The following is a 12,621-nucleotide window of genomic DNA, read 5'->3' as shown; positions in this document are numbered from 1 at the left end:
ACAGCTTGACAGGTCGACCGACACATATATCTCTGAAGAGCCTGGGCTCAATCCCAAAAAACTCCTGAGGTGCTTTGGCACAGCTCTCGGAACAGACATTTCAGAGGCCTTCTCACTCTTCTGAGCTACCAGATATTGTGTCTTCGACTAATGAAATCATTTGGCTCAATGCGACGGCAGTGCTTGAAAAGGAGAGCGCATGAGGCTCTCAGCCGGTCTTTTATGCAGACAAACATGTTGACTATTCATTTTAACGTTGATCTGAGGCCTTTCATATAGAACAAGTCTGATGCTATTTGTGCTGTCTGCTGATGACCTCCATATGTTTTTGTGGAGCTCGTAACGTTTTTATTTTGAATGATTGATTGAAAAATGTCTGCCATTAAACAAGAGAGGGTGACTGACTGCTATATTTATTTATCACGTCACTCTATTCTACATTACATTATCAGAAACTGCGCACATTTAGTCTAATACCAGTTAAGTGCCAGTCAGCAACAGATTTTCTGTCTATCTTGTCTATAATGGATAACTCAACACCCATGTAGAAGACTTCAAATGACTTTTTAGTGAGTAGAACGACACTGAACAAAAATATAAACGTGACAATTTCCAAGATTTTACTGAGTTACAGTTCATGTAAGGAAATCAGTCAAATTAAATAAATAATAATAAATTAGGACTGACACTATTGATTTCACATGACTGGGAATAGATATATGCATCTGTTGTTCACAGATTAAATTAGATTTTCAAACTAATAAACATTTTATAGAACATTTTGTAAATGAATAAAAAAAACGAATCTGTATTGATTGCGAATGTCTTCACATCCTAGAGTCTCCAGAGTTAATTGATGAAGCACCTTTGGCAGCCATGACCACAACTGTGAATCATTTTGAATCTAATTTTACCAACCTTGCACAACTCTTATAAGGATCCATAGATTTTATTCAACATTACTCAAGCTCAGTAAATTTGATTGGGATATATACCAGAACTATGAAAATGTATGCACTCACTACTTTGTCACTCTGGATTAAATGTAAAAATGTATGGACAAGAAAATTCAAACCGTGTCTCTGATTTTCAAGCGGGTTTAAGTCAGGACTGAGACTGGACCATTCAAGAACACTCACCACCTCTTGGAAAGCCATTCTGGTTTGTCTTTGGCGTTAAAATGTGTGTAATTGTCCCGTTTAAAAAATAAATAAAAAAAACTAAGCCAGTGTTAGGTTTTCAGAAGACAATGGTGGGTTTAGCTCTAACTTTTTACCTGGGCTCTGCTCCTTTCATATTTCTTTTGATCCTGACAAACTCCCCAGTCCCTCCCGATGACAAGCATACCCGTAATATGATTCTGCCACCACAATAGTTTCCCAACCAAATTTACTGATCTTGAGCAGTTTTACCAAAAACAATGGATAATACAGTATGTTGCCATAAGTGTTGTGCAAAGTTGGTAGAATCTTATATACTGAACGAAAATATAAACTCAACGTAAAGTGTTGGTTTCATGAGCTGAAATAAAAGATCCCAGAAATGTTCTTCATGCACAAAAGCGTATTTCTTTCAAATTTAGTTCACAAATACGTTTACATCCCTGTTAGTGAGCATTTCTCCTTTGCCAAGACAATCCATCCACCTGAGTTGTGGAATATCAAGGAGCTGATTAAACATGAACATTACACAGGTGCACCTTGTGCTGGGGACAATGAAAGGCCACTGAAATGTGCAGGTTTGTAAGACAACACAATGCCACAAATGTCTCAAGTTTTGAGGGAGCGTGCAGTTGGCATGCTGACTGCAGGAATATCCACCAGAGCTGTTTTTCAGAGAACTTGATTGTTCCTTTCTATACCATAAGCCGCCTCCAATGTCGTTTTAGAGAATTTGGCAGTACGTCCAACCAGCCTCACACACAAGACCATGTGTAACCATGCCAGCCCAGGTCCTCCACTTCTGGCTTCTTTACTGGCAGGATTGTCTGAAGCCAGCCACCCGGACAGCTGATGAAACTGAGGAGTATTTCTGTCTTTAATAGGCTTTTGTGTAGAAAAACTCTTTCTGATTTCCTGTGCCCCTGCCCAGTCATGTGAAATCCATAGATTAGGGCCTAGTGAATTTATTTAAATTGACTGATTTCCTTTATATATGAACTGTAACTCAGTAAAATCATTAATTGTTGCATGTTGTGTTTTATTTTTATTCAGTATAAATTATTCACAGCTGTAATGGCTGCCAAAAGACATGTGCAATCAGGACATGGGAGGTGCGGTGTTGTACAATTTGATTTCACTTTGAAAATATGGAGTAGGTTGTGTAGATCTGTAGGGGGAAAAATCTAATTGAATCCATTTATTTTTTATTTTTTCACTAGGCACTCAATGTTGTGATAAGTGTATTTCCTTAGCTGTGGCTTTTACTCATGTCTGGATTGTGATCTGACATACAATACATGGCCATATTTATCCAACCTCATTTGTTTCCCTCACCAAATCAACACGTCTCAAACTCCAAATCGGCTTAATATTCTGTGTGTGGCCCGGGATACTGGAAGCTGTAGCCATAGGCCGAGATTCCGCAATGAGCCATTAACAATTAGTGGCCAGGATGAAAGACCCTCATTCCTGCTGTTTCCCCATATCTCCTGTGATGTTAAGGAAGTGATTGTGTTCACCCTCATATTGTTTTAATTGAAAAAGACACTAAATGTATCTCACAGCAACACAATGTCCCACTATGCCTTGTCTTCCCTGCAGGGCCGAGCCCATTCTTCTCAGGATCAAGGAAGACAGAACGCGCATCGTCTCGCCGTCGTTTGACAACATCAAGTATGACACGTTTGAGATCGAGGAGTATCCGCTGTCTGCTCAGGGCTTCGACTGGGAGCTATGGTGTCGCTACCTGAACCCGCCCAAAGTCTGGTGGACCCAGTTCAACCACACCGCCCCTATCAGGTCACTGTCAGCAAAGACTTAGGAATCAACAGTTGTCTTGTGCTATTTCACAGGCACTGTGTTGCATTGAGAAACCCTCACAATGTTGTGGCTTATTTTATTTTAATAACAGAAAAGCTCTGACGAAGGCCGTGAGGCCCATACGTAAAGCTTATTAAAGAGCATTGATACTATTGAGCAGTGTGCGGGTTCCTTCTTTTTTCTCATCTTAATAACAGACCCAGTAAGAATCATGTGTGTAAACCTGTTGCATCAGTTTGATGTAGATCAAAGCTCTGTTCTTTCTCCTGGTTGTTTTTAGACAGCTGTTACTTAGTAACATGTGGGTAATCCTCATTCTTGACAACAACAAAAAATAAACAGGTTTATTATTGAAAACATATCAAGAAATCAAATGTGGAAAATCTCCAGCTGAGCTCAGAGGTGTTACAAATACGCTAGAAAGTACTAGGAAGTAGTTCATAGAACCACTGCATAATTGACTTTTCTCTCTTTTGATTTCTTTGTACCAGGAGCCCAGCTCTTATTGGCTGTTTTGTGGTGGACAGGAAGTACTTTGAGGAGATTGGCCTATTGGATGAGGGAATGGAGGTCTATGGTGGAGAAAATGTGGAGCTTGGCATCAGGGTGAGTGGAGTGCAAAATAATTATAATCTGCTCAGTAATATGCCAAATCCTAACTTGAGAACGGTCCCCCATTGACATCTATGCTAAGAGTCAATTTAAGCAACCAAAACTTAAAAACAGGAAGCAAACCAAAAGTTCAGCAAAATAAAAACAGAAAATAACTTTTTTTTTTTTTAAATCTAAATGGAGCAAGCCAATTAAAGGTGTTAACCCTCTACATCTCTCAACCAACTGGAGCCATGTGCCACCCTTAAATATCCCCTGTGCCAGCACAGGTGAAATGCCCTCTGACTAATGAGATGACAAGCCCGCACAGGTGTAACACATACTAATGAGGTGACGCCAATCGGTGCACCTAAAGTCCTGAGGTCCAACCTCGAAATATAAATGGAAAAACCAAAACCTGTAACAATAATTTATACAACCTGAGTTATGTACAAACCCGGAATATCAATTTAGGATTTGGCCTATATTGAGGACTCTTGGACTCATTAGTGTATGTAACAATCTGGTGCTGCTGTATGTGAGTCCCTGCTGCTGTGAGTCCCTGCTGCACTGCTGTCTGTTGCTGGACGATACAGCCAGCCAGTCAGCTCAGTCCCTCCCCGCCACATAGCGAGCTGAAACTCAACCAGCTCAGCGACTTGCACATTTCCAAAGAGCTAAAAGTACATCAAACGAACCCTTAGAAATGACTATGGGACATACAGTGGGGAGAACAAGTATTTGATACACTGCTGATTTTAGCAGGTTTTCCTACTTACAAAGCATGTAGAGGTCTGTCATTTTTATCATAGGTACACTTCAACTGTGAGAGATGGCATCTAAAACAAAAATCCAGAAAATCACATTGTATGATTTTTAAGTAATTAATTTGCATTTTATTGCATGACATAAGTATTTGATACATCAGATAAGCAGAACTTAATATTTGGTACAGGAACCTTTGTTTCCAATTACAGATATCATACGTTTCCTGTAGTTCTTGACCAGGTTTGCACACACTGCAGCAGGGATTTTGGCCCACTCCTCCATACAGACCTTCTCCAGATCCTTCAGGTTTCGGGGCTGTCACTGGGCAAGACGGACTTTCAGCTCCCTCCAAAGGTTTTCTATTGGGTTCAGGTCTGGAGACTGGCTAGGCCACTCCAGGACCTTGAGATGCTTTTTACGGAGCCACTCCTTAGTTTCCCTGGTTGTGTGTTTCGGATCGTTGTCATGCTGGAAGACCCAGCCACGACCCATCTTCAATGTTCTTACTGAGGGAAGGAGGTTGTTGGCCAAGATCTCGCGAAACAAGGCCCCATCCATCCTCCCCTCAATACGGTGCAGTCATCCTGTCCCCTTTGCAGAAAAGCATACCCAAAGAATGATGTTTCCACCTCCATGCTTCACGGTTGGGATGGTGTTCTTCTCATCCTTCTTCTTCCTCCAAACACGGCGAGTGGAGTTTAGACCAAAAAGCTTTATTTTTGTCTCATCAGCCCACATGACCTTCTCCCATTCCTCCTCTGGATCATCCAGATGGTCATTGGCAAACTTCAGACGGGCCTGGACATGCGCTGGTTTAAGCAGGGGGACCTTGCATACGCTGCAGGATTTTAATCCATGACGGCGTAGTGTGTTACTAATGGTTTTCTTTGAGACTGTGGTCCCAGCTCTCTTCAGGTCATTGACCAGGTCCTGCCGTGTAGTTCTGGGCTGATCCCTCACCTTCCTCATGATCATTGATGCCTCATTGATGGTCTTGGCCATTGTGGAGAGGTTGGAGTCTGTTTGATTGAGAGTGTGGACAGGTGTCTTTTATACAGGTAACAAGTTCAAACAGGTGCAGTTAATACAGGTAATGAGTGGAGAACAGGAGGGCTTCTTAAAGAAACTAACAGGTCTGTGAGAGCTGGAATTCTTACTGGTTGGTAGATGATCAAATACTTATGTCATGCAATAAAATGCAAATTAATTACTTAAAAATCATACAATGTGATTTTTCTGGATTGTTTTAGATTCCGTCTCTCACAGTTGAAGTGTACCTATGATAAAAAATTACAGACCTCTACATGCTTTGTAAGTAGGAAACACTGCCGATTTTGCAGGTTATCAAATACTTGTTCTGCCCACTGTACATGCACACTCCACATTAGTGAGACCCACACAGTGCGTCTTGTGTGGGTATTTGTGCCTCCTTTCCCTTGCAGCTTTGTGGTCCTGTGGCATCAAGAGGGAAGGTCTTCTCTTTGGTAGGTGTCAAAAATCCCTTCAATACTGGGTGTTAATATAATGATAATGGGTCATATCAGCTGTTGTTCAAGCTGTCACTCCATAGACTGTATCATACAGTAGCTTGTCTGATTGGCTAACTTCATCCTGCCGGAGGGTGAAATGTGCTCTCTAGCAACTATATTGCATTCGAGACCTGGCTGAATGGGAAATACTTATTGTGTGGAAATATGGCAAAAGTTTGAGGACTCTCTATATAATCCTATTGACTGAAATTATGGTATAGAAATCCATTGAATCGGAGGAGCATAAAGATCACAAGTATGCTGGAGTGACTTTTCAATACAGTACGGCAAAAGTTCAGGGACCGACCGATTTTTATTGTTGAGTGTATGGCTAACTTGAAATCCTCTATGGAGTGGCTTATCTGTGCTCTCTTAACAGAATCTATGTGTGCGAGTGCTTACATAATCACCTCTAATGTTGCAGATAACAGACATCCGGTCATGGATCGTCCGTTGTCAGTTATTATGTAAATGAGGCATTTTCTTGACAGAATCAGGAACTGCACATCTGGGCATTCCATCCACCTTAATGAATAGTTGTATTTAGGCCCGCCAAAACAAGGGATGGGATTTTTCTGTTTTTTCTACCAATTCTTCCTCCCTGGTACCCAATAACCACATGCTGTGCTTTAATAAATACTTTATTTATAGATCTATGCTTATTATGTTTGTGTTTTATTTACTGCCATTTGATTATTTTAGCATTTTATCTCAGCAGGCAGACTTCACAATTTACAATGCATTTGTTAGTCAGGCTCCACTCAACATCTCAATTAGCACATTTTTCCTTTGAGCTCCTGACCAGGTTGTGTGTTGACTTTGACAATGAACGTCAGGGGAAAAACCAGTCAGCACTCATAACTGATATATTTCTAGTCTCAGCCACTATTCGTCATACCTTCTACAGCCAGGTGTAATGTTGTCTGCAGATAGTTGTCTCCAGTCCAAAATTGTAGGCATGTGCCCCATTATAATCCCCATAAGAAGGATTTCTCTGAGAGAAGGAAAGGGAGAGTTCTTTTTTTTTATATATATATTTTTTAAATATTTTATTTTTGCATTTTCCAATTAAGAACATTCAAAACAAAAGTGAAAAGATATTAGACAACGGTAGGACAAAGTGACAGTAACAGACGAACGTAACAAAAATAAATTATAATTATAGTTATATAAACAAACATACAATAATAAAAAATGTAAAAAATATATTTTAAAAAAAATAACGAGACATTGGATCACCTGCCGTAGGCTACATAATATACATTACGTGTGAAACATTATGTGAGGATTATATATAGATTCAAACCCCCGAGCTGACAAGGTACAAATCTGTCGTTCTGCCCCTGAACAGGCAGTTAACCCACTGTTCCCAGGCCGTCATTGAAAATAATATGTTCTTAACTGACTTGCCTGGTTAAATAAAGGTAAAATATAGTCAATAAAAGGTTGTCAAATTTAAAGGGAGAGTTCTTGAGGGCTCTACTCAGCAAGAGTACAGTGGGTGGACGAAATAAACATACAAACACACAAAGATTGATATTACACAGATTACAGTGAGGGGGGAAAAGTATTTGATCCCCTGCTGATTTTGTACTTTTGCCCACTGACAAAAAAATGATCCGTCTATAATTTGAATGGTAGGTTTATTTGAACAGTGCGAGCCAGAATAACAACAACAAAAAATCCAGAAAAATGCATGTTAATGAGGGAAATAAGTATTTGACCCCCTCTCAATCAGAAAGATTTCTGGCTCCCAGGTGCACACTCTTAAAGGGAGTGCTTCTAATCTCAGCTAATCTCACCTGTCCACAGAAGCAATCAATCAATCAGATTCCAAACCCTCCACCATAGCCAAGACCAAAGAGCTCTCCAAGGATGTCAGGAACAAGATTGTAGACCTACACAGGGCTCCGGGCAGCCGAGCGGAAATGGAGGAAAACTCGACTCCCCGCGGACCTGGCATCCTTTTCCCTCCCTCTAATATAATAATAATAATAATAATATATGCCATTTAGCAGACGCTTTTATCCAAAGCGACTTACAGTCATTGTGCATACATTCCGTATGGGTGGTCTGAACCCACTACCCTCTACAAGCGCCATGCTCTACCAACTGAGCTACAGAAGGACCCATTTTCCTCCTCTGTCTCTGCTGCTAAAGCCACTTTCTACCATTCTAAATTCCAAGCATCTGCCTCTAACCCTAGGAAGCTTTTTGCCACCTTCTCCTCCCTCCTGAATCCTCCCCCCCTCCTCCCTCTCTGCAGATTTTGAAAAGAAGGTCGACGACATCCGATCCTCGTTTGCTAAGTCAAACGACACCGCTGGTTCTGCTCACACTGCCCTACCCTATGCTCTGACCTCTTTCTCCCCTCTCTCTCCAGATGAAATCTCGCGTCTTGTGACGGCCGGCCGCCCAACAACCTGCCCGCTTGACCCTATCCCCTCCTCTCTTCTCCAGACCATTTCCGGAGGGAGAAGGTCTCCCTTACCTCACCTCGCTCATCAACTCATCCCTGACCGCTGGCTACGTCCCTCCCGTCTTCAAGAGAGCGAGAGTTGCACCCCTTCTGAAAAAACCTACACTCGATCCCTCCGATGTCAACAACTACAGACCAGTATCCCTTCTCTCTTTTCTCTCCAAAACTCTTGAGCGTGCCGTCCTTGGCCAGCTCTACCGCTATCTCTCTCAGAATGACCTTCTTGATCCAAATCAGTCAGGTTTCAAGACTAGTCACTCAACTGAGACTGCTCTTCTCTGTATCACGGAGGCGCTCCGCACTGCTAAAGCTAACTCTCTCTCCTCTGATCTCATCCTTCTAGACCTATCGACTGCCTTCGATACTGTGAACCATCAGATCCTCCTCTCCACCCTCTCCGAGTTGGGCATCTCCGGCGCGGCCCACGCTTGGATTGCGTCCTACCTGACAGGTCGCTCCTACCAGGTGGCGTGGCGAGAATCTGTCTCCTCACCACGCGCTCTCACCACTGGTGTCCCCCAGGGCTCTGTTCTAGGCCCTCTCTTATTCTCGCTATACACCAAGTCACTTGGCTCTGTCATAACCTCACATGGTCTCTCCTATCATTGCTATGCAGACGACACACAATTAATCTTCTCCTTTCCCCTTCTGATGACCAGGTGGCGAATCGCATCTCTGCATGTCTGGCAGACATATCAGTGTGGATGACGGATCACCACCTCAAGCTGAACCTCAGCAAGACGGAGCTCCTCTTCCTCCCGGGGAAGGACTGCCCGTTCCATGATCTCGCCATCACGGTTGACAACTCCATTGTGTCCTCCTCCCAGAGCGCTAAGAACCTTGGCGTGATCCTGGACAACACCCTGACGTTCTCAACTAACATCAAGGCGGTGTCCCGTTCCTGTAGGTTCATGCTCTACAACATCCGCAGAGTACGACCCTGCCTCACACAGGAAGCGGCGCAGGTCCTAATCCAGGCACTTGTCATCTCCCGTCTTGATTACTGCAACTCGCTGTTGGCTGGGCTCCCTGCCTGTGCCATTAAACCCCTACAACTCATCCAGAACGCCGCAGCCCGTCTGGTGTTCAACCTTCCCAAGTTCTCGCACGTCACCCCGCTCCTCCGCTCTCTCCACTGGCTTCCAGTTGAAGCTTGCATCCGCTACAAGACCATGGTGCTTGCCTACGGAGCTGTGAGGGGAACGGCACCTCAGTACCTCCAGGCTCTGATCAGGCCCTACACCCAAACAAGGGCACTGCGTTCATCCACCTCTGGCCTGCTCGCCTCCCTACCACTGAGGAAGTACAGTTCCCGCTCAGCCCAGTCAAAACTGTTCGCTGCTCTGGCCCCCCAATGGTGGAACAAACTCCCTCACGACGCCAGGACAGCGGAGTCAATCACCACCTTCCGGAGACACCTGAAACCCCACCTCTTCAAGGAATACCTAGGATAGGGTAAGTAAGGGTAAGTAATCCTTCTCACCCCCCCCCCCCCCCCCAAAAAAAAAAAAGATTTAGATGCAAGTGGCTGTCCCACTGGATGCCATAAGGTGTATGCACCAATTTGTAAGTCGCTCTGGATAAGAGCGTCTGCTAAATGACTTAAATGTAATGTAAATGTACACAAAGCTGGAATGGGCTACAAGACCATCGCCAAGCAGCTTGGTGAGAAGGTGACAACAGTTGGTGCGATTATTCGCAAATGGAAGAAACACAAAAGAACTGTCAATCTCCCTCAGCCTGGGGCTCCATGCAAGATCTCACCTTGTGGAGTTGCAATAATCATGAGAACTGTGAGGAATCAGCCCAGAACTACATGGGAGGATCTTGTCAATGATCTCAAGGCAGCTGGGACCATAGTCACCAAGAAAACAATTGGTAACACACTAAGCCGTGAAGAACTGAAATCCTGCAGCGCCTGCAAGGTCCCCCTGCTCAAGAAAGCACCTATACATGCCCGTCTGAAGTTTGCCAATGAACATCTGATTGATTCAGAGGACAACTAGGTGAAAGTGTTGTGGTCAGATGAGACCAAAATGGAGCTCTTTGGCATCAACTCAACTCGCCGTGTTTGGAGGAGGAGGAATGCTGCCTATGACCCCAAGAACACCATCCCCACCGTCAAACATGGAGGTGGAAACATTATGCTTTGGGGGTGTTTTTCTGCTAAGGGGACAGGACAACTTCACCGCATCAAATGGACGGGGCCATGTACCGTCAAATCTTGGGTGAGAACCTCCTTCCTTCAGCCAGGGCATTGAAAATGGGTCATGGATGGGTATTCCAGCATGACAATGACCCCAAACACACAGCCAAGGCAACAAAGGAGTGGCTCAAGAAGAAGCACATTAAGGTCCTGGAGTGGCCTAGCCAGTCTCCAGACCTTAATCCCATAGAAAATCTGTGGAGGGAGCTGAAGGTTTGAGTTGCCAAATGTCAGCCTCGAAACCTTAATGACTTGGAGAAGATCTGCAAAGAGGAGTGGGACAAAATCCCTCCTGAGATGTGTGCAAACCTGGTGGCCAACTACAAGAAACGTCTGACCTATGTGATTTCCAACAAGGGTTTTGCCACCAAGTACTAAGTCATGTTCTGCAGAGGGGTCAAATACTTATTTCCCTCATTAAAATGCAAATCAATTTATAACATTTTTGACATGTGTTTTTCTTATTATTTTGTTGTTATTCTGTCTCTCACTGTTCAAATAAACCAACCATTAAAATTATAGATTGATCATTTCTTTGTCAGTGGGCAAACATACAAAATCAGCAGGGGATGAAATACATTTGTCCCTCGCTGTACATTGTATGCTAAATAAAAGCTCCTCATGACGCTGTATAGTAAGTCGCTTTACAAAATATGGTGATTTGTAAAAGCCATTTGGTGGCGGTTGTGCACTTAAAAGCGTTCATACTATGAGTGTGGTAGCACCACAGTTGTCTGATGATTTGAGTGAGACGTGGCAGACAGTCAATATGTCACAGGTCATTTACTGACACTAGCTAGGTTTCTATCCATTTGGCGACAAATTTCCAAGCGAATATCCTAAAGTCTGCATGAAAACAATCTTCGCATTTTCTCACCCTGTGAAGTTTATCGTAACTTATTTCATCTGTAGCTTAATAAACTGCGTTCTTTCCCGAGTCGTAGTGGGAGGTACACACAACATATCATCGCGTGACTCCAAGTTTACTTTGATATTGTTATTATAGCAATATTTGCGCATAAAGGCATTTACATAATACATTTTAATGACACAAAAAGTTTACCGACAAATTCGCTGTTTCCATCAGGCCTGTCGTAACGTATTTTTATCCGACATGTACTTGCATAAAAAGGATGGAAATCTGGATACTGACTTCCTCCTTGTATCTAAACCTATGTGTACTACTGAGCTCTGAACACTTCCAGGGCTGGAACTCAGCTTCCTACCTATTTAAAAATGTGTATTTTATTTTGACCATTTTTGTGTGTAACTTCAGGTATGGCAGTGTGGGGGCAGTGTGGAGGTCCTACCCTGTTCTCGGATAGCCCATATCGAGCGTGCTCACAAGCCCTACACTCAAGATCTGACTGCTCATGTGCGGCGGAATGCGCTGAGGGTGGCCGAGGTGTGGATGGACGAATACAAGAACCACGTTTACATGGCCTGGAACATTCCTCCACAGGTAAAGACCAATAGCCTCCTGAGTTATTCCTGAAAATGCGACCTGGCCAGAAACTCCAGGCCCGAGTCATTTCAGTCTAAATGTGTATTCCATAAATGTTCTATGTAAAAAAAAATAAAAAAATAAAAGTTGTCATGTGGGTATCCATGTGTCTCTTTCTAGGATTCAGGGATTGACATAGGGGACCTCACGGAGAGGAAGGCTTTGAGGAACAGACTGCAGTGTAAATCTTTCAGGTGGTTCTTGGCCAACATCTACTCTGAGATGAGAACCTACAGTGACACTGTTGCTTATGGAGTGGTGAGTATGTTATGACATTTTCATGTATTAAAGTCCCTTTTCCACTTGTGAAATCTCGAGGCATTTTGTCATTTAGAAAAAAATGTCACGTGAGGACTAGTTTATCATCGGTATACTGACAATGTCAGTCATAAAACGTGATGCTATAGTGTGAGGCATGCGTACTGTAAATGCTGATACAGTCTTTTGCAATATCTTAGCGAGAACATAAAACATTACTATCCTAGGAGTCCATTTCAAGCCACAGCTTGTGGACAATACCTCCACTGAAGCAAAGAATGTTTGAAGATGCCTGAAATCAAAAA

General features: G+C 43.2%; 1 protein-coding gene across 3 annotated transcripts in view; it reads left to right on the top strand.

Moving 5' to 3' along the window:
• The window catches only part of LOC118401028 (polypeptide N-acetylgalactosaminyltransferase 18), a 95,260-nt gene that overhangs the window by 31,180 nt on the left and 51,459 nt on the right, over positions 1-12,621 (top strand). For all 3 annotated transcript variants that reach the window (XM_035798170.2, XM_035798171.2, XM_035798172.2), the window contains exons 5-8: positions 2,763-2,960; positions 3,473-3,587; positions 11,831-12,016; positions 12,179-12,316. In XM_035798170.2, the coding sequence (XP_035654063.1) occupies positions 2,763-2,960; positions 3,473-3,587; positions 11,831-12,016; positions 12,179-12,316 (637 nt within the window). The remainder of the gene's footprint in view (positions 1-2,762; positions 2,961-3,472; positions 3,588-11,830; positions 12,017-12,178; positions 12,317-12,621) is intronic.

The sequence above is a fragment of the Oncorhynchus keta genome, chromosome 22 (assembly GCF_023373465.1).
Source record: "Oncorhynchus keta strain PuntledgeMale-10-30-2019 chromosome 22, Oket_V2, whole genome shotgun sequence".
NCBI classification, from domain to species: domain Eukaryota; kingdom Metazoa; phylum Chordata; class Actinopteri; order Salmoniformes; family Salmonidae; genus Oncorhynchus; species Oncorhynchus keta.
This window is presented reverse-complemented; position numbering and strand designations above follow the sequence as displayed.